Source organism: Anopheles arabiensis, chromosome 3 (genome assembly GCF_016920715.1).
Source record: "Anopheles arabiensis isolate DONGOLA chromosome 3, AaraD3, whole genome shotgun sequence".
Taxonomy (NCBI): domain Eukaryota; kingdom Metazoa; phylum Arthropoda; class Insecta; order Diptera; family Culicidae; genus Anopheles; species Anopheles arabiensis.
In genome coordinates, this window is record NC_053518.1 from 60,490,034 (window position 1) to 60,513,796 (window position 23,763).

At 39.1% G+C, this 23,763-nt stretch overlaps 1 protein-coding gene across 2 annotated transcripts in view; it reads right to left on the minus strand.

Annotated features, from left to right (window-relative positions):
* Nucleotides 1-23,763, minus strand: part of LOC120902637 (hemicentin-2-like) — a 110,231-nt gene that overhangs the window by 8,715 nt on the left and 77,753 nt on the right. For both annotated transcript variants that reach the window (XM_040311531.1, XM_040311530.1), the window contains exons 2-3: nt 19,168-19,457; nt 15,395-15,605 (exon numbers count right to left, since the gene is read on the minus strand). In XM_040311531.1, the coding sequence (XP_040167465.1) occupies nt 15,395-15,605; nt 19,168-19,457 (501 nt within the window). The remainder of the gene's footprint in view (nt 1-15,394; nt 15,606-19,167; nt 19,458-23,763) is intronic.

Below are 23,763 nucleotides of genomic sequence, written 5' to 3' on the forward strand. Positions count from 1 at the left end.
CGGCAAAGAATCAGAGTTCGTTTGGTACTTTCTCAATTACTCAGGATTTTGTTTCACGAACGAAATCGAACATGGCCATTTCTCAGCGTCAGAAAGTTTCATCCGTTTACGAAGTCTTTAGATGGTAAATTCAATAATTTGCACCGAACAGAAAGGGGACGAAAATAAATCCACTCGAAAGTTTACTTCCATTTGCACTCGATTCTAACGGTTTTCCATTCGCTTTGTCTTTGGTTGTGATGGCATTCGTCGGTCCTTTTTGGTGTTTTTTGTTCGTCCACAAAAGCATGAACATTCAAGATGTAAGAAAAGCTGTTCACGGTGGACACATTTCTTTGTTAATTAATCGAACACTAATGCATTTACCGGATTTAGTTTTTGCCGGTGCCACCCTTTCAGCTTGAACCCAGCAAATTGTTGAGTGCGAGTGAGAAATTGTAATTGCACTTACTAGACTTGTTGTATCCCTACTCAGCCACGTCTCTGCTCAACCTTTGTACGCCTTACGGTGTACAGGGCTCCACAAGGGATTATCATTTGCGAAAGGTCAGTTTTTGGAAAAGTTTTCTTCTCAGTACCTTCTGAAATCCTTGCACAACTAATTTCCACTTTCTGTTTTTACTTGATATTGTAAAAGGAAGTACATGTAGAAGAAGTAAGGTGAGAATGGAAAACTTAAGCAAAAAAAAAGAATAGAAAAGGCAGATACTTAGGGATGAAAGCGGACATGCTTACGATACGATGCTTTTTAGATGGATTTTATTACTATACCGGTAATGAAGGATTTGTACATGGCTACTTTTACAATGTTATAAGAAAGGCATGTTCGAAGAAATATCGTTCGTCTCCATGGCTTTGTGATGTTTCATTCGTTTTATATTTATTGTTCTTCCTGCTGAAGGAAAATCAGCTTGATAGAAACGTGTGTGGGGTAGATTACTCTGCAACAATATTCACTATTACAAAAATAAATATTTCTTACGCAGTTTCTAGGATCATTTTGCAATATAACCAGCATCATTAAACATTCACAAGATGTTTTTTTCATGACAGTATCTTGAAATTTTGCGAACTTTTAATAATGCTATTAAAATTGGAATTTTGGAGACTAGTTCGGAAACCAAAGTACACTGATAGTTAAAGGTCCAAGATGGCCGTATTGCTAAAGAAATTAATGTTTTGTTGTATTATCAAAACAAAAAAACTATTTTCATCACCCTTACTGTACGAGGCGTGGTGCTTTAAAAATACATACAGCGGCGGCCACCTGTGGTTCGGATTAATGAATTTATATATCAGAGTAATTTCAAAAAGGGTATTAGCGTATTTCATAATTTTAAAGTAATGAAATAATTTAGAACTATCAGGAATTTAATAATGGAGAAAATTTTGTCTGATTTTAATTAATACAAATAAAAGACGGGAAACAATTGAATTTTAAGAAAATATTTGGATACTACCATGTAGAGAACTCTTCAAAAACATGCGGGTGTTGGAATTAACAAATAATTATTCATGATTCTGACAACGAGCTTGAGACTACGTGAATATAATAAATTGATAAGAACAACTAAATATTGTTCAAGGCCGCGTCAAAGCTATCGGTTGTAACAAATTTATTTCGATGAGCTTTACGCTAGTAAAGAAGCTACATTTTGTTCAAAGGTAAGCTGTCAAGAAATACATAGAATTATATTTTTAAGTTAGAATTTATTTCGAATGTATGCATCAATACAAAAAAAACATTAGTTATGATGAGGAAAATGTCGCGCAGGCTGATAAAATCCAGAAGGAATATTCATGCTTGGAACCATTGAACTTGTTACGGTATCTAGAAAGTTATGGGAATGCATGAGCGCTTATGGCACGAAGTCTTAATCATTACCTTGCTAAATATAGATAAGGTTCATGTTATTAACATGTTCAAACATATTTAGTAACCAAGCCAGGAACAAAAATGTGGATCAAATTCGAAGCAGTAATTATTCTATCAAAAAAATGAAGAACGTCATTAAAGCAATCAGGTATTTAATGGCAGATAAGGCAGTAAATTTCCTACACTCCTTCATTTCTGATACTTCGGAAAGTTTAAGTAACTCTAAAATTATGAAAATTAATAACACTCTTTCAAATTACTATGCTAATATTGTTGAAGCCTTTCACCAACGGTATATGGCTGACCGTAGAGCGCTTGGCCTGAACGTCCTGAACGGTATATGGCTGACCGTAGAGCGCTTGGCCTAGGTTATGTAATACGCAGATGATCCCCCAATTTAGTCTATTGACCTTTAATGACTGATACTAAATAATTTTAGAACTATATTGGTCATTATTGGAATGCTACGTGGTGATTTTGCTATGAAATGAAGACTGTCCGACTTTCAGTGGTTCGCATAAATTTCATACCTTTCAGCACATTTATGCATAGTGTTCCAAGATTTTAAACGATATCGATCTGATTTCATGCAGGCACATAGCTGAAGAATGTCCTCACCGATGGGAGAAAAAATCCGATTAGTGGTCTAAAGAACTGTCCAGGGTGCCGGTAATAGGTGAAAATATCCGACTTTAGGTCACGGCCGCCACTGTACTTGTGCAACGAATAGTATTTATTTTATAGCGTGCATATAAATTGCACACGAAATGTAAAGGTCAACGAAAGTAAATCGCACTTTGTAGTATACGTTGAAAGAAACGCAGAAAATGACGCACGGAATAATTTAAAACTCAACATCACATGCACACAAACGTGTGTGTACCTCAGCAACTTGTTCTATTAAAAGGGCACTTAATTTATTGCGATCGTCATTGCTACTAATGAATTATTCACAATGGTCTAAAATTAAAAATAAACTGTTCATTTCATTACATTTGGTCCGATGTTGTATGCTTTAAGTGCTTTTGAGGTAAAAACGTATGAGCTGTGTGTTTTCCAAGAAGCAAGAAGTAATGAGCTTTTTTAAATATATTTGAAAACATTACTAAGAGGAGTGTGATGAGTGCAACACAGGCTATTTAAATTATTTTTAGCGTAATTAAAAAAACATTTAGGATTGCCGGGCTTTACATTTTTCCAAACAGTTTGTAAGTTTGCAATACTGACATATGACATTGTATGACATACAATATAACCCTTTGAACAAGCAGAAAGATTCGAATCGACCATATTGCAATAGATCACGTTAATGGTACGGTACTACCCATGTGTCTCATAGGAAAATAATACGAAACCAACGTTTAAAATTCAGTACCACATAAAAAAACATTTAGAATGCTTTCTACCTCATCGGTCAATGTAGTGCGAGCGTTGCTTGCATGCACCATGTACCACGATATCAGGCACGAAATTGATTAAATCTAAACTGCATAATTTACACCTGCACGACGGGAGTTGTCAGCGTCATCGTTGTCGTCCGTTGAGGTTAGATTTTGAGCCACAACTGACTCGTTGCTTTTTATATCCTTTCGCTTGAAACCACTGCACGATCATCGTGTCCATGGAATGTCAGGGACAAATTGTTGAGCAGAGACAAAAAAATCGCCTGGTAAAGAAGGCAGAAAAGGGTTGAGGTAGTCGTAAACGACACACAACGACGCGAGAACATGAACAGGATGGCTGTTTCTTAGGGTAAAGCTATTTTAATCTGTGCCTTGCTGCTTCTGTTGCTTTCAAGCTGCAACTGGATCAGGCTTACCATTCCAGCTTGCTCTCTGCCGCTGGCTCTCGCTCTCTTTCCTGTTCTCTCTCCCTTTTCTCTTCACTGTATACTAATTTCAATACTACGGTGGGCGAAAGGATAAAACTGTGCCAACCCAAGTGTTGCAAGGTGCATATTAAACAGTACAATTCCTACCCCTTTTCCCGCTGTGAATCGACTTTTTTTTATCGCGTTTGTTCATTCAATGGCGAGATCGAGACCGCTCGATAGAATCAACACGTCGGTGAAAGAAGGCGGTAAAAAACAGCAAAAGCACCTGCTCATACTGCAGCGGAAGTTGCAAAGGATGGGTGGTTTCGTAATTACAGTCCAATGTGTTAGGAATTAAAATGCAATTAAGCATTATATGGCGTTGTGTGTATTCGTGTACAAAAATCCTCGATGTGAAGCGAAATAAAAACAGAAGCATGGTAAGAATGCAGTGCACAAAAATATCCTTTTTTTGCTACGTCGCTAAAACGAAGTGATATCACGTTTGCTGTTTGTTGGTTTGTATGATTTTTCTTTACATCCTCTTATACTATTTTACGTTCAGATGATAATTTAATACATTTGTTATTTTATGTTAATTTCCAACAAAGCAGTGATCCGGCCGATTTTTTTTGTATTCTAGTCTCAATAGTGCTTTCAACTATATAACAAACATTTTCCATAACAAAAGACACAAAATAGCGAACATTTATGATGATCATTATTATATGGTCTTGCTCTTGTTTACATTCAAAAACAACTATGTTTCATGTTGTTTGTCTGATCGGATATTAAATCATATTAAATATTAAGCATTTTTTGATAATTCTGTATAGATGTAGGAATACTTACAGATATTTGTTATATTGAAAAAATGTTTTAAAACATAATAAAAAATATATCGGGCTGAATAATGACGATCATTGATAAAACTTGATTAATGAAATAGGGAATTTTCTTTGTCATGGTTTAATGTTAATTTAATTTCGTTCGAAGAACATTACACTTTTCGAAGAAATTTAAAGACTCTAATCGTTGAAAATTGTGAATCACGTGGCCCTAAAAATTGGTACTTTAATTTTCTGGTCAAAGAAACATAAGAATGTTGAATAAATGAGTTAAAACAAAAAAATAATCGTCTCTGCTGCAAAAACCGCCTAAGTCAGACTTTCAGAGCAAACTAAATGATGCGATAAAGTAACTGCTGCACGGTATTTGTCGCTGTGCTTCATGGAACAGCGTGATGAAAGTATGTTCAAGTATAACGCTGGAACACTGAAAAGACACAATTTTCCTGGGCCAATTCTACACAAACCATCTTGAAGCGTCATCGAGGCACTTGCTACGGCTCAACTGTTTTGGGGCTCCGATGGGAAAATTAATTTAATTTAAATCATTGCAAAGTTTATCTTTTGCGAGCGCCTCTTCCCGTAACAGCTTCCATCTTGGCTTTTCAACTCGCTTCCTTCAATCCTGCTGTGCCATAAAGATGGAATGTAGTCTTGAAGATTCAACTCCATTGGGACATGAGTTTAAAGCCGTGAATAAGTGTTCCCAATGAAAATAATGACGGGAAGTCTGAATTGAGATGAAAGTCTTTACCACAGAATATAGTACATACACATGATAGGTTAAAAAATGGTCCTCCTCACTCTTTTAGTACGCGAAAAGATATCGTTAATATCATTATAAATCGTGCACAGTGTCTGTATATGAAAATGCACGATTGGCCGCATCATGCCATTTTAATTAAAGACCCATCATTGATTAAAAGAAAATTATGTTCCAGCACGTGTATGGTTTGCCTTCAAACGTGCCGTATAAACAGAAGGAAATTCATCCGTTTCGGGTCAATTTATTCGCAGTCTGAGGTTCCACATGTTAGTTTTAAAAGTAATCAGGCATGCATGTTCAATAATTACTTCTGCTCATGCAGCTTTACTTCAGCCTGCATACCTTTCCCCAGCCCAATGGAAAAGCAATTAGTACGCTTCGACGGTATTGTCCCGTATCACGAAAGGATAATCACCAAGGAAAAGGCAGTTTATTAATAAATTGCAAACCTTTGCGGTGCAATGAGACGGTTCATGTCGAACAGAAGAAGTATAACAAGAAAGATAACTATGCCCTTTGGAATGCTTGAAGTGTGGCAAACGGAAGTCATGTAAAAGCAACCTGCAATCGTGATGCTTAACGAGGGGTGTTAAAGGAAATTTAATTTATGTAATATTTCAAACGGCATATACGATACTACTGAATTGCAACAAAAGACCACAGCAAGTTCCGGAAAAGTCTGATACAAACGATATTTGTTTATAGCTATGTTCAATAATTGGAAAATTGATCATTAAAATAGGCTCATTCTTTCGATGAATAAAAAAAAAATAGCTTCACTGGTACTGACCTTTACTCCTGCGCTGTTGAAGGGAGTCCCCGGAGTGCTATGATGTCTATCAACCACATTACGGAACAAAGGTAAACAACCATACGTCTCCATACCTACGTTGAAACGGTTTAATTAAGCAATCTAATCCATGGTTACCATGCTAAATGGGTCGTGACGGAGTGTTTTTTCTCCTCCCGATAGTTAGTATGCTTATTTTGACACGCGGAACAAACGATGCAAAATGTCTTTTTGACACGATTTTCATCCATTTGTGGCTGAACCGTAAACCTGAACCTGTTCCAGGCAAATTTGGAAGCAAAAATGGGGAACCGGCTTTTTTTCTTCATGAGCTATTTCTGGCCCGTTTGAAGCGACAGGGAACGCAAAAGCTTGGCAGGATACGGAAAGTAGGTTCCAAACATTAGTTTAGGTAAGGTCATTCCGATCCGTGTAACATTTAATTATGGTCGTGTTCCGATATACCTATCAACGTGAGGTTGTAGAAAGACTGCTTCTAAAAGCAGCCAAATAAAGCCCACGGTTGTGTTGTGTGCCCTACAAGCTGCTATATATTTGCCTATGTCTTGTAGTCCTTTCGTACTACGAAACTCTGCAGCCTGAAACACTGTATTTGGAGCAGACGAAAATGTAGTAGAAACAAAAAAAAAACAACTGCCGGACGCAATATATTCAAGAATTAGTCATGTCCAACGAAAAACGAACATCAGGACGTGGGTCAAACCCGCGGCACAGGGTTCGATGGTTTAATAAATATTCAAGAATGTTTACCCTTCACGCTGGGACAGAGAACAAGAAAAGGGAAGAAAATCAGCGAATATCTTACCAGCTCAACCTACCAGCCACAAACTAAGTTCCCATGGTCTCAGTTGGCTTTTTGCGAAGCACAATCTTACTTATAGCAGCACCCCAGGTCGGTGTTTGTACTAGGTTGAGACTGTTTTTTCTCCCTAGAAATTCCCGTGCTTCCACCGACAGTGGGTAGTGGGAAGGTGGCAATGGAAATGCTCAAGCCCACGACCCAGCCCCATTGTTATCCGGTGCCCATTTGCCATCGTCGTCCATAAATTATAACTTTCATGCAATAATTTTCCTACCAGCCTGTGTACGATCCAGCACGTGCATGAGTGTGTGTGTGATAGAGAGCGTTTTGGGGACATAGCTACCGGTGAAATTACCCCAACAGTGCTGTTAGCGAAGCCTTCGGGTTCATTTCATTTCGTTTATCGAGCTTAGGAAATCTAAAGAAGGTGCTCCTGTGGAAGAAACGTCTGCAGAATTTTTCTTGCACATATTTTTCTTCAGCTTTGCGAAGAAAGTTGAATTTTTATCCTTAAAAAAGGATAGAAAAAAGGGGCACGAGTTGACTATTGGGCCCTTTCGAGTGGACAAGGTTAGCTGGGTAATTATGAGATTATCATATTTCACCGAAAATACTCCTGTACAACAATTTGCATACCATTAGACGACGCTTTACCGGTATGCTTGTGAATGTGTAGCAACAGGAAGTGTAGAAGCTCTGTCTTACTTGTAACGTTATTTCATTTGTGTACGCCAATCCGCGACCATTGTCCAACAAGTGACCGAAGGGTGGAGGAACCTACCCCTTAGGAACTTAGATAAAAATGTAAATAAACTTCACACATTCAATACACATTATGAGAAAAGCATATTGCACAACAAATAAAATGGTTACAAAAAGCTATTAAATGCTGCTGATTGACTGTTTACTTCATGCTTTATTGTTTGTGATCTTCTTCTTCTATTTGGCTTAACGTCCTATACGGACATACCAGCCTATACAGAGGCTTTCGAGACGGTTCATTCTAGGTTTAATTCATTCGATTGACGACTATCCCACGGGAACACCCCTTATTCTTTGTGATAGACATGGCATATACAAATATATAGCTGTAACTGTAACTGTGCCCTCAAAACAATCAATATTACTAACAAAAGACTAATTCATTATATGCATAATTATATATGAGCTAATTCATATATAATTAAAAATGTTAGATCAAACCCAAGTCAAAGGTCAAAAGGTTCTCAAGAAACCCGGACTCGGAGGCAAGCAGTTTTCTAAATTTCGGACGTTTTCTGTTTCTAGAAAATCAGCCGCTCAGTGGAACAATCAAAGTCTATGTAGGATACATTGGTCCTTTTTGCACTTATACAAAGATATTGGATCTAACAGTTGCCTCGCTCATTTCCACACGCAAGCTAAAAGTGAGTGAGGTGTTAATTTTGCAACTATGTTTACTAATTTTGGTGCTTACTTCATCCTTTTTAATTTAATTTAGTCAAGAATATGTTCAAATATGTTCTCTCAGCAAAAATTCTTAACAAACACACAGGTTTTTGGTAAAAATTAACTGTATTCGTTGCGCTAGATTATTCCGAACATCAAAGGTTTTTGCGTGTTTTGTTGGTGTATGATACTTATTATTACACTTGAAATATCATCAATCATTATCATTTTTAACTTTCTTTCATTTTGTCAAATCCTGAGGAATGCAATGACCTGTATCCTTTAAAGACTTTGAATAAAAGTATCATAAAACCTCCCTTTGATAGTTGATCTATTTTACATCTCATGCACGAAACTTATTAAAAAAATATTAGGTACTATGACTATGAATCATTAAATTATTATTAAAAGAGCAATATTTAGTAAAAATACCCATTTGGCGCAAGTATTTGGACTGAAAAACGTGATATTCAGTTAATCGCATTAACCGCGAGACGCATTAACCGCGTATCTCGGGAGCAGACTGTATTTCGTTACCATTCAATAGAAAAATGGAAATAAAAATTAGTGTTTGCTTCATCAAACGTGTAACGGTTATACTATGTCGAGCAGTATATCCAATCAAAAGTAGTGCTAAGCTTTTTTTATTTCATGTGCTTAGCTAACAAAATACTGTTTCTTGGAAGAAGCTACAGATGGTTGTTAGTACCACATATATCCCTCAATAAAGTTTCACAGAGAAATAAAAATTTAAATTAACTTGGGAGTCAAATTGGCGAAAAACTTTTACAAAGTTGTGTGCATTCGCCGTATCCACAAAATGGACAGCTCCCTTGACAAATGTAAAACTTTGTTACATCAATTAACTGGAGGTTTATTTTTTTTTTGGCTTCCTAGCCGGTACCATTCGGGCATCATTTTTAAATCGTTGTATGTTCATTACCCAACCCACCGTGGTACATTTACATATTATTTCAATTCTCCCGACGAAATTGAAACCTAACGAGAGCGGGCGAACCTTTTGTGGTGCAAATGTGTCAAAAAATGAACTAAAGATCACGCCCGTTGCATTCCGCAAAGAATCGAGATAAAAGCGTCGAGTTTAGTGGAACACGAACCCAAGAAGCGCAAATAGAAACGATGGCAGGCAGAAGAACGTGTGGTGAGAAAAATGAACGGAAAAATTAGAATAAATGCTTCATCACAAACGACGACCAGGATGAACCGGAGGAAATGGAGCGTTCTTGCGTCGGCTCGACGGTGGGCTGTTAGTGAAAGGAAAGTTTTTAATGAGATTGAGTTTGCAGCGATCCGGGACTGTACGGACGATTCATTTCGATGTAGACCGATCCCTGACCACCAGACCGAAACCGAACCGAACATGGTGGTTTTTTTCCCCAAGTGTTCGTGCAATGTGCACAGCGAGGGAACACGTTAGAATCCGGTCAGATAAAAGTTTTTCATTTTTGCGTAAGTTCAGCTCGGTATAAACTTTTTCACTAAATACTTGAGAGTGCCCAGAGAGTTAGGTAAGTGTACGTGTCAATTGATATGCATATTCAAAGATGGTTCATTTTTCTTGTGTAGGAATTATGTTGTGCGGCATTGTATGGAAGTGCAAATGAAAAGCTTGCAGTAAATAGGATCTAGGGTGTTGTTTCATCAATTGATTATTGTTTGGCTTTTACTTTGCATTATTTTCTATGAGAGCAGGTAGGTTCAGGCCCAGATATTCAGTAACTACCAATGTTGTTTTTGTTTAATAAATAATGCTAATAAATAAGCCAACTGTTGTTTTCACGTTAACGGCAATTAAAAATGTTTGTCTCTCGTGAATATATCCGAAGTGTATATAATTCGTAACCAGTTTTGGTGTTGTTCAAGTGATGCTTGGCAGCGCAATGGTTAATTTTATGGTACCTAGTTCTCCTTACCTGCTATAATGTGGATTGGCCCGGAAATGTGATTAAAAGTAACGTTATTACTTTCCACTTTTCACCCATCTAAACACGCTCGTTAGCTACATGCCTGCACCGAGGCAATCAAGTCATTAGAATGATTAAGAAATTACACACGACGTTAAAGCGGGTTTTCAAATTTGTTTACCCATCCGGTGCAGTTTAATCCCATCAAAACACACACACACACAAACCCCCCTTGGTGTTGGGGGTGGTGCGAATGGCATGTGGAATGATATTGCGGATTAATTACTTTGACATATCTCTGTAGGTGTGCGGAATGGTTGAATATTTTTTATCTGCCTTATTGTGCGCTTTTTGATAGCTGTTGATTTAATGAATGATTCTGAGAAAAAACGGGAATGAATGCTGGCTACACGTGTGTCTCACTTTCCGGTTCCGATGAAAGGCGTTTATATTATGCCAGCTGGCGGTTCTTCGCATCAATTAAACTCGTCAGCCATCACACAAACCACGCGTCAACATTGTTTTGCTCTTAAACATTCGAATATTTTTAGTCACATCACATCGAATTCTTTACACCAGCACATACACAGGGCAAAATTGAGGGAGACATTTTTGGTTATCCGAAAGCCAAGAATTTTCTCGGTGGCATGGCCGGATGTCATGGTACACCAAACAAGCGAGAGTAACGCAACTTTGATGCTCATTATGTTGCCTCCGTACAATTTGAGCGAGTGAAAGTTTTCACACACCACAAAAACCCAATCCTTCAAACGGTACGCCGTGGCAAGAATCTAGTCCTTCGATAATTAGCACCACCCGGTACGTGCGTTCCAATGAACCCCGCACACACAGGAAGTGCGTATGCGAGTGTGCTTCCGGTTTAGTATGGTTCGTACGTTGCACACCTACAGAACCGATGGCAGATAATAATAAGGAAGTACGCCTTTCGGGGCACAAGATAGATCGCACGTCGAAGCCGTACTGTAGGGAAACTTTTCGCTTGAATTGTGGTTCTTGTGGGATTGGGATTGATGAGACTTTTCGCCAGTCCCGCATGAAGAAAAAAAGCACAGACATCTTCCCTCTTTCCTCAGATCTACGACCTCAATGTGTGGTGTACATTAGAGTCGCTCTGTTTCCTTGCTACACTAAGTACACGATATGGCTAGATCGCCGGATGCAGGAGTTTTCTCATTAAAAGCCGCCCGAAAAGCCTCTACGCGCTTCATGGGCATGAAAAGCAAAACTGACGCCCCAATTAAAGAATGCTTCGGTGCATAAATAACGTGCCACACCGGTCGGTTTGGATGCTTTCGTTTAGCAGCGACAGAGGAAAGTTTTCGAGAGACGGAGTGACTTCCTTTTTCCGGCGTATTTCTCTGCCGTTTGTGCGACAATTACCCTACACCTTCCGGGCGCTTATTTGCGCCATTCTTGACGCTCATCGTCCAAGGATGCTCCAGCGGGACAATGCCCAACGATTGAACGATTTATTTCGGACGATGCTGAACGGCATCGTGTTGGATAGGTAAGTGTTTTTCTACGAGCCTCCATAAGTTGGCAGCCGGAAATCTATTGAAAGAAGCTGCGCTATACGGAATGCGGTTAATAAGTTTGAATAGTGATTCTGTAAAAGCAGCGTGTTCTTTGTTATGCAGCGATAGAATCACTTGAAGAACTTGCTTCCGGAAAAACATTTATTATCTTACTGGATCCAAGTGATGGCCGGTTCGCTTTAGGCTGAGGAAGTTTAATATTCAAGAATATTTCACAATCAACATGAATGTAATATTTAGCAGAATCTATAACAAAAAAGTCATACTTTTGCATAGACGTTTAAAAAAGCACAAAAATTAAGTTTGAAGAGCATGGTTACAATAATATGGAATAACATTCATGAATAAAACTACTTGCCCATTGAGCTAGTTAAATATCTCAAAGACAGTTGAAAACGCAACTGAAAAGTTTGCATAACAAAAATTAAAGATAAAAAGATTTAAAGACACAACTTCATCTTGTCATCGAAGAATATATTTTGATATTTCGGTGGATGTTGGGATCCAATATTTTTGTTTTGTAGTTATTTTATTTCGATTCCAGAATGATTTACATAAATTGAAACATTGCTACATTTGAAAATCACAAGATCGGGTATTGTCAGATAAAACATAATATGGAATCAATTTGATTCGAATAGATTTAGTCAATGTGCCCTTGATAGCTAAGATGCGTTCTTTATGTTCTGAACATTAACTAGTAAAAGTATGACACATTTGAGCGAAGGAAGAGTTATTTTTTGGGAATGGAGTAACACATTTTGGAAATATGGGACATATAATATCAAGACATATAATTATGAGCTACGAATATAATTTCTAGATGAGCTCTGACAAATTTCAAAACAATCCAATGCAGCCATCTAAGCAAACTCTTTGAGGAATGTTGCGTGTTGAATACGTAATGTTAAGATTTGCCATTATGACCCGATTGCTTCAAATTTATGAAATCCAATCTGGTATAACGTAATGTTGCAAACTGGCGCTCGAAGTAAACTAAAAGAGCTATTGAATTGTTCTGTATAGTGTTGAGTTTCATGCATCTTTCGTTGAGATTCATTTAAATGAATTTTCAGTGATAAGTAAAACGAATCTCGAATCTCAATTCGTGATTCCCTGAAGATTCATAATATCAAAGGATTTATGAATCTAAAAAAAATCATGAATGTTCAAGGATTCATGAATCCCAAAAGATACAAGGATTCATGAATATCGAAAGATTGATGAGTCCATAAAAATTCATATATATACAGGGATTCATGATTCTTTAGGTATGTATGATTTTAAAAATATTGAGTTTGCGTGATTCCACCTGACAACATGCCCGTCGTGGGTTCAAGAACACGCATAAACCGTCTTCCCGTAGCAAAACAAATTATCCGGCTGCGTGGTACTAGCCAAGAAGTCTCGAAAGCTTGTATAAGCTGGCATGACCACGTAGGTTGTTACGTCAATAAGAAGAATAATAAGAAGCTCAAAATCCATCGAATCTTTGAAGATTTATGATTTGTGAATCTTTTGATTCCCCAAATGAACCGTGCCGCCATGCGTAGGACTGACTATCCTGCTATGGGGGGAAATTAGTCACTGAAAGCCAAGCCCACAAGTGGTACAGGCAGGCCTTGACCGACAACGGTTGTTGAGCCAAAGAAGAAGAAGAAGAATCTTTTGATGTTCATGAAACGTTGAGTTTCATGAATCTTTGAGATTAATGAATCTTACCAATCGAGACGCAGATTCATTGAATCATTTCAAATATTAATTCAGATTCATAAATCTGAATCATCCAAGCGACAAAATCAACATACTTTCTCACTCTCTCAAGTTTACCAATCTATTTGGTAGAACGAGAAAGCATGTCGATTTTGTTATTTGGGAGATTTTCCTAACTCATTCAAAATAATAAAATATTTGTTTTAACTTTGCAAAATCATTACCGAACGCATTATACTTAGAATGCTTAGAATACTTAGAATTAGAACCTACGGGATCGATATACACTAGATTTTGAAATTGTCTACAAATTCACACAAATTCAGAATGAAGAGTGTTCAAAACGAAACGAAATTTTAACATGATTGTGTTTCTCGCCTGGTAGAATGGTCCCATACGTTTTGCTAAAATTGTTAATCAAACATAGCCATTGTATGAATTGTGTCTAAAATACTCTTATAAATACTCAGAACATACGACATGTTCAATTATACCACGGATTATGCATACAATCGAGAAACAAATCGTGTTGCAAAAACATGAGAGCAAAAATCGAAAACAATATTAATCCATTTGCATGTTTGATTATGCATCTTTGGTGGATATTAATTAACCTACCCGCCTATTACTGACAGGATGGTTTTTAGCGATCTTCCTAAACCCCCCTAGAGCTGGCACGAAAATCAATACTTTTGGATTAAATTTCTCTCCCCCAAGAATGATTGCACTCACTAATTGTCAGATGAGTTTTAGTTCCTACGCGACCATGGTTGTCGATCATGGCTTTGGGGTTAGGGAAAAACATCTCCAGTACATCCCCGGGAGAGATTATTGAATGTTGCAAGCTTGCGGCGTTGGTGGCACAATGCGGAAATGTTAGTGAAGGCTTATCCTGTACGCTAAAGAGATATCGCGTTTTGCATCCATTCCGGTCGATGGAACACTCTAATGGAATTCAAATCAATACCGATCCGGTTAACTCACCCGTACATGATATTTGATTATATGTATGCGAAACGGGTTGATTGACATAATTACAACACATCCGGGGTATGCTGCCAAGTGCTACAGCAAAGGGCTGGATTCGTGGCAAAGCTCTAAATGCAAATCAAGGCCGCGCCACTAACGAAGACGGATTGCGCGATTACACCGTACGGGGTTCGACATCGAAGGCCTGTTCTCGTTAGAGAAACGGCTCCCGCGAGGGTTCGTAATCAATCGTCTTGCACTACATCGATATAGCTCGAAAACGTGGATGAGGACGTTTAGTTTGTCTGATTAAATGTTTAGTGAAGGATATCATCAGGCTTTCCATTTTCCAAGCGGGTAATAATAAGTAAACACATGTTATTTCAAAATTGTTCTAATACTGCTGTACCGAGGGGAAGACACTAAATGAAAGAATGGCAATATGTTTTTTTTTGTTTCATAATGTAGATCAAGTTTTGCTAGAATTGATTTGTGTTGCCTATCGTAAGCGAAGATATTCCTGAATAAATGTATGTGTTTAAAATGTTTAAAAATATTATTTAAAGATTGTAGCACATAAAAACACTTATGTATAGTTAAATTATCATTTACATTCTATCTGACCCGATGTACATACATTTTAATTACTACTATTTTTATGTGTATTTAATTTAGAAAAGATGAGAATTATTCAAACGCCACGGGTATGTTTATGCCGTCCTTATTGAGTTCGTGTAATGTTATATAAGTACTATATTAGCCTTGTCCTGCTGACTTAAAAAAATAATGGCTTTGATGATTGGTGTCAACCTGATTCCACCATACTCTGCCGTGTTTATCGAAATTTGTCGAAAAAAACATCAAATTTTTTGTCAGGGTTCACTTACCTACAACACTGAGCGTGACAAAGTAGCTGCGCACTGGCTGGGTAGAAATCTGGCATTCATAGATTCCGGCGTCCCTTTTTTGGGCCCACTTTATCTGCAGCGTCCAGTCGTCGACGTCTTTGTGATGCGTCGCCTGGAATCGCTGGTCGGACGTGTACGTGTAGCTGCCGACGGTGAGTATGTGAATGTCCCGGTGCCTTATCCACGAAACCTGTCCATCCCAACCGGTAACCATGAGTCATCGGATCCATCCGAAAGATATCCCATTTCGGAGCCACAGCAGTGATGGAATGCCACAGACCGGGGTGTTTTGGAGTAGCATGAAATGAGAAATTGTTCGTGAAGAGTAAATATTTAATTTGATTATTCAAAACGAGGAATAGGGAACTGCCGCTGGAGAGAAATGATGGGGTTTTCGTTCCTGAGGCACTCTGAAATCTATGACAGCTGGGATGACCTTTTTTTGTTTTGACTTCCCACTCCGATTGAAAACGGAACTTTGCTCTGGGAAGATTTAATGTGCTTAATAATTTCTCAATGGCTTTCATCCGCAAAGCCTTCCATCCTCAAGTAGCCTTTTTTGATGGGTGATCTTGTTCTCTTTTTCAGCTCACGAAAAGGGTCTACTTTCACGTCGCCTGCCAACGTCGATTTGCAATGAATACTAAATTTCCTGCCTCTCAAATAATCTCGAAGGCAAAGACTTTGGAAACACGAGACTATCGACCTTTTTGTAGGGTGAATTTGCAAAGTAGTCGCGTCGTAGAACGGTAACGCTAAAAGTCGCCATTCATCTTGAGAAGTTTTTAAGGTAACATCTGCCAGTCGCTGGACACGCGTTGTTTTTGCGTGCGGAGGACGTTGCTCCAGTTAAGCGTTTTCACAAGAAACGTTCAACATTAACCATGGTGAATGGTGCAGGATAACTTTTCTTTTCAAGGTTTTGCTTTTCTTTTTGCTTTTCTAAAGATTAAACAAAAGCTTTTGAAATTTGAGTTTTTTTCTACTTCTGAATTAAGAATCTCTATAGATAAACACATGGATTAAGCGTTTTATGGAGCAAGAACATTGTTGAGCATGTTAAAGAGTCTTTGAACGTGATTTTTTGTTGCTCGAAGTATTATTTTTTATTAAAAAACTTAAAATATTGTTATCCTACTATACTTTGAAAGTGAAATTCATTCACAGCCAAAGAGACAGGTGTTGATTTTTTAAAATTGAGTTTAGAGAGAAAAAATTAGTTTAAAGAGAAGGAGAGAATAAAACCGCCATGAGTTGTTTTTATCAAAAAAATAAATAAATAAATAAATAAACCCTACGGAACATGACACTGGTGTCGCAAATGAAAGAGTAAAGCAAAATGTCATTTGCACAGTTCTTTGGATCAACAACCGTTGTCGGTCAAGGTCTGTCACTATTGGGCTTGGCTATCAGTAAATTATTGATTATCCTTAGCAGGATAGCCATTCAGAATGTTACGGGGGGACGGTCCAGAGGAGGCTTGAACCCATGATCGCCATGTTGTTAAGTCGTACGAGTAGACGACTGTACCACGTATGTGTATGTCGATTATTAGATTAATCGATCAATCGAGCGAAGGAGATGACCTATAAAACATTGCCGTAGGTCGAATAGATTTTTATGACAGTTTAAATTTAAATTAAATTTAAATTAAATTTTGCCATCAACATAATAAAATCATACTTATTTGTTTAGTGTTTCTTCTTTTACCTAGCTTGGACACTGCGACAAGAGCAGAGTTTTGAAGCCATAAATATTGTTTCGCCCAAATAAGATAATTTTCATGGCTTTTTACCAGCCGGTAGAAAGAACAGCTTCTGAATCGATCGTGTGTCTCAAAAAGCCTGCTAGCAAGCAGCAATTAAGAGCCGGTCCCTTTAGTTGTTTTGATCGTTTCAACTGGGCATCCCTTTCAGCAACTTCTTAAAAATGATAAGCCTAACGACATTCCGGCGTTTGGCAATACATCAGAAAATAAAATAAGTTCCAAGCGGCTGCTCGATTATACCGGTACCGAAGCCTCGTAAATGTAGCGAGAAAGAGGACGAAAAGTACTTAAAACCAAACGATCCACCCATCGGACCATAACTCTTTCGGCTTTTGTAATCGACGGGTGCGGGCGACCTGTTAATTATGGCCATCGAATGAAAATTTACGAACTGCTGCAACCATTTGCCTTCCAGACTGCTGTACGCAAAAGGCTATTTTTTACGGGGGCACCTTTGATCATTGCGTCGTGTTTGTACGCTCCTTCGCCAAAAGGTAAAAAGGCGAGAACCCTATTCCGAGATGATGTTTGCAATTAATGAAGCCCAAAAGTCAGCAATTGTTGGGTATACTTTTTTTCTTCCCCTTGTATTCCAAAATCGTTTGTTGGCAAGCATCCTTCGCCGTAAAACAAAAAACGACCAGCACAAGCAAATTAATTTGTCTTTCCGTTAATGAATGTTTATTTTCCCGAGGTCGGTACCAGCTTCCGCGATCGGCACTCATCATACGCGCTACGGGCCACGCCGCCACTGTTTCGCGATACGTTTGTATTGTTGATGTGGTGCGAAAATTTAATCGAATCGTAGAAAACCCCTTTGGCGTGCCCGGAACGGCAACGTGTACCAAGCGGTGGCTTGTGCGCTTGCTGGTGAAGGTTTGCATAAATTTTGGCTTTTTTGGCGAGTCATCGAAACAAAATGTTGTACACACGTGCATCGCACACAAGTTGTTTGATGTTGGATAATTTAAATAATTATGGATGGCTCCGACGTCAGAAACAAGCTCATTATTCACAGTGAAATAACAAGTCGAGCGAGGGAAAATTACGAATGGTAGCAAATGTGCTGATAAGTTAAATGTTGCCCACAACTTAAATAAATGAATGGCGAAAGCCAAAGAATTGTGTGTCGTATAAAACAAAACAAAATGTATAGAAAATTCTAGCTTGGTAATTAATTGATCAACACATGATTTAATCAACAATTCACGACTAAATTCTTAACCTCGTCTAAAATTTGCTTTAAACATTTTTGATAACATTTTGTAGTTTCATTCTAATGTGTAACAAATAATTTAAAAAAATTGAAAGCAATATTTAAATTGTTTATTCGCTGCTGAAGTTGAATGAAATGTTCAAAAGCCGTAAGAATATCTTTTACAAAAGCATTTATTAAGTTAACCGATACTCTTGTTAATGCGTCTCTCTTTCTTTTACGAGATCTTCAGGCGTTTGGCTGTATAAGCTAATTATACTTTTGTACCCCATCTGCGAACAGTAAGGACTGACTAGCTACATGTAAAAATTTATGTTGGGAATCAAATACGATCAAATCTGCATTTTTAGGAGCCTACGTGGCTGTAGAAAAGACCGCCAAGTAGCTCCCAAATATACGATAGTATTGTTAAATCAGTATGGCAGTGTGATTAAATCATAATTCACGCAACCCACACCTACAAACGTCTGGTTAACTTAGTAAACCGTTAAAGCGTTGCATTTCTGGGGCACTTCCAGACCCAAAGCCTGAGGGCAAGTGAATGACAATCTAATCCTTGCTGTCAACGTGTCCCTTACGACTCTTTCGTGGTTGGCTGCTAGCGTACAGCAGTGCCTTCTCGTAGGCTGCATTTATGTAATAACATTGCATATGGATCTGGTTTTTTGGAGTGGTGCAAAATCCATACAACATATGTTTGATGAACGGAATGCACCTAAGCGGAGGGACGCAAAGCGCATGCTGAGTTGACAGTGAGTTGCATCTTACCGTTTTGTTGCCCAGGTTCTTCACCCGGCAGCTCAGATAAGCGGATTTGCCAACGAGTCCAGTCACATTCCTCGGCGTTGTGTCGTCAAAGTATGGTTCCTCCCATTTGCTTTGCGAGCTCTGCCCCGGTGTCTGCTGTTGGGCGTGATGCACGCCACCGAACTGGCTGGAGGACCCGGACGCAACCGAACCGGACGCCACGTACGTGCGCAGATGGGCCGTGCTGGTATCGAGGAATGATTTATATCCATCGTAGGGCTGATGAGGCTGGATGCCACCGCTGGTGATATCTGTAATTGGAACGCGCGCGCGCCACAGCAGCAAGCACGGCGGTAGATGGAGAGGAAAATTGTATCAGTACATCGATCACGCAAAAGCCAGCAGTCGGCGGTTTTCCCACCCATCCGCTTGTCGGGGAACCTATGCTACTTGACGGGGGAGAGATTGTGGTTTATTAGTTAGAGGTGTGGCTGACTGTGGTAGCAATCGTGGGCACGTATACGGTGTCGCACCGATGGGAAAACTTGGTGGGTTCGCAATCGTATTTACGTGCGGTCGGTTGCGATAGTGTTTATACTCATCTGGTGGTCGTTTCATCTAGCATTGGGTACCCCATTACCTAACCTCTCGATAGATGCGTATTGTCACAGACAATTTCGTTTGTGGCTTCCGCTATTCTTCTGCTCTCCGCTCCGCACAACATTACAGGTACATAACTACCAGCAAACATCGCCATGAATCTGTTATCGCAGCTGATGGGTATTATCTTCCCATCAGCAACCACCCAAAGCAATAGGACCGGAGGCAGAAGGTTTGGAAGTTTCAGTGCACACAGTGCATAAAACAGTGAGTTTCCAGTGCGGTGGACAGCGCTGGTAACGGTGAAATGGTACCATGCTACCGAAGATGGATGGACATGTGGTACCCGTCTAGTAAGGTTTCCTGCCTTGCCAGCTACTACAGTAAGGGTACCCTTTTGCCGTTGATGCTAATAAATAATACAACACACTCGTTGGACAATCATTTTTCATTTAAAATAAATGATCCGTCAGAAATGGTGGACGGTTGGTACGGGATTAATTTAGCTACGCAGCGAAAGGTTGCAGTAATTCTTCACGGGTTAAATGAAAGATGAAAGGGGTCAGTAACGTTAGTTTAACGAAGAAAAATGACCACGTCAAATTCTGAGAGGAAAAAAACTCAACCTTCGTTTAGTTTATTTTAGTTCTATGTTGAAATCAGAAAAAGAACATAATGACGTGATTTTAAACAATTTAAATAATGGCATCAATTAGCTTTAATAAATTACTGCCGCACGAGCGTTCAATATTCCATTAATTAGAATATGCGGTGAAAATAATCATGGCATGAGCTAACTAAAAGAAATATCTTTAAGTGACATGAGAACACTTGCATTGCGTAAATGCATAATTGAGCTCAAAATTATATCATTTACCTATTCAAATCAGACTTGGATAGTGTTCGTCCGCTTCAATAATTCGGCAGACTATCGGCAGCTTAAAAGCAACCAAAAATTGCTAACACAAAATAAAAAATCTGTTACACTAAAATAAGTCTAGTAAGATTTAAATTGAGCCATTAGTACGCGTATAAATTCAACAAAAGGCGCTACTTAACATACCCAAAATTAATTGCTCCAGTTTTGATACTAGAAATTGAAAAAGAAACAAATATGTTAAGATTCATTACGTTGCGTTGTTATGCAAAAAGCTCACCGTACTATTAGGCTCTACTTTTGTCGATGATCCTTGAGCAGACAGACCGCTGTTTAGCTCATACAAACATAGCACTCACACTTACGGCAAATAATAATACCCTTGGCGGTGGTGATGATATCGTCCTCACCTTTTAATATGAACCTCTAATAAACCCACACTGCAAGCATACACCCAAGATACGTAAGCTCATTATGCTGTTTGTTCAGAAGGTGTCTTCTCAGCCTGGGCGCATCCTTCTGCAAACGAAAGCTGCAATGTCTGTGTTGCAATGCAACGAAGATAAATACACAAAACTTGTATTTTTTTTCTCTACCGCCTTTGTTCGCTTTGCTCGGTACGTTTGCGTGGCCATTGCACCATATACATATATAGGCGTGATGGGTCTGTTAAAGTGTTTTTTTAGACTCAGCTGCCAAATTAGAATGGTTGAAAAGATCCAGATGCGAGCTTTTTTTTCTTTCAAGCGCTGTTACCGAATGAAATTCGCAACATGAACTCAGATACAAGCAAACCAGTGTGCCAGAAGGTTGACTTGGAGCCATACCCGTGCCTTTGAGTGTTTGCTCAGCTGCACCGAAAAGCATCATCCGGGTGAAAGTACGTTTAACCGGCTAAATTGGGGAGTTTCACAACATACACATACACACACACACGAACATGTGACTAAGACCTCGACAAGCGCACAGTCAAAAAGGCCGAAAAAAAGCCGAAAAGCTAAAAAAGACTACTCGTGGATCCCGTGAGGGATGTGTCCTTTTTTTGCTGCTTGATTTGAAATATATATATTTTTCCGCTTTTTGACACAGTTTCCACCTTGCAGGCGAGCTCTGGTGCATCAGATTCTTTCACGTACCCAGTGCAGTAAAAGTTTTCGCCCGGCAAGGAAATGAAACACACTTCAAAAGTACAGCACGCATTCGCGCCGGATGCTTACTTGTTCGAGGTTATGGCTGCAAGGTGAGCAAGGAGGCCTCGTATAAACGGTAACAGCGAGTCGAAAACAGCTACCAATGCCCTACCCACGGACAACTACCGAGGCAACAGAAGGGAGAGCGAGCATGAAATTCTTGTCCTATTTCAATAAAGTTTGTGTTTGCCTGCTGAATTATAGCGTTAGTTTTCCATAAATTACATTGTCGCCCGTCGAGCGTGTTTCAAGACGGTTTCCGAAATACTGTCACGGTGCGATCTTTGCTACTACTTGCTTATAGCAAACACACGTGCATCGTTTGGCCAAAGGTATGCTTTCTTGCTCTAGGAGAAGGATTGCAATAGTACGGGGCCACGCGTTGGCAAGTAGAAGCATTGCTTTTGGTGCAAGTGGAACCTGAACTGTTGGCAGGGTTTGGAGACAAATGCCGGCGATGTAAAGTTGTGATCCGGTACTATTTCGGGAAGATTTCAGTTCGCTGGGGTGAAACGATTAGGCGGAAACGGAATACGACTTCCATTTTTACGGGCAACATAAATAAACGAAGTTTAGATTCAAATTCTTGCACGATGGTGCTGTTTGTAAAACAATCACACAATTGTTTTCATTTAAACATTCGAAATTCGTGCAAAATTGAAACATCCTCAAAACATTTTCTTTATTCGAACATTTATTCACAACATTTTGTTGATAAAACAGCTCTCACGTGCGTTTTTTATTACAATAACTATTTGATTTTGATTAAGCTGGTCTCGTGGTAAAGTCGTCAACTCGTACGCCTTAACAACATGCCCGTCATAGGTTTAAGCCCCGAATGGGAACGTATGTAGGGCTGACTATCCTGTTATGGGGAGTAATTCATATGTCACTGAAAGCCAACCCCACAAGTGGGTACAGACAGGCCTTGACCGACAACGGTTGTTGAAGCAAAGAAGAAGAAGAATATTTGATTTTGATGGTCGATACACAATCTTAAAATTCCTCAAAAAATCTAGAATTCTGATACACGACATAAATCTTGAAAGGCTTTAGATAGGTAGATGTAGAAGCATATCATCATTTAGCGAGGAAGATTAGATTTAAATTTATAGACTCTTAAACTGCTTATTTTTATGTATTATTCTACCACGTTCGAAACCAGAGCGATTTTTCCTGTCTCTGGATCTCTCTATCAGCTAAATCCTTCATTTTATATGCCCATCTTCTTTTCTTGAGCCTAAAACTAGCTGATACAGCACACTCCTGAAATCAGCCGGAAGAAGTTCATCCGGTTTGCCTGACCGGAAGGATAACACCACTGGATACACTTCGCCGAACGTGACAAATGAGCTTGCTGGATGTATTTTAATTATTTACCGCTTCATAAACTCTCACTTTATCTCCCGGATACATTGGGTAGGAAGATAATCTGCATCGAAAGAACCAGGAGGATGAAGATCAAAATAGAGTCCGCCTTTTTGAATTATGCTTACAATAGACTTCATACCGGAGGCCTCACAAAGGTTGAAAAGAACTTCTTTGAGAGGAAGGTAAAGTTGAAAGTGGGTCCATAAAATTATGGTTCAGTTTTTCATCGACCCAACCTTCAAGAATGTCGCACGACGCTATTCGAAAAATGTAACACGCCGTCGCCTTCTTCATCCGGTACCATCATAACTTCGGTAAAATAACTCAAACCGTGTGGTTTTAAAACGGCCCAAACGGTAGACTTTGGGGCTTTCTATGAAGCTTTATGCATGTATACTTTACGTCCTTCGTTCTAGCTGATCCACAAGATCAACCAATACACGATGAGTTGGAGGTAAGGTCCTGCCAGGGCATCCAGTGTCCAGCGGTTGAATGGAAAGAAATAATCTACTGTTGGGTTCATCCACAATCCATCGGTGGTATGCGACACCGACGGAACGACCAGAACCACGGGAAGGC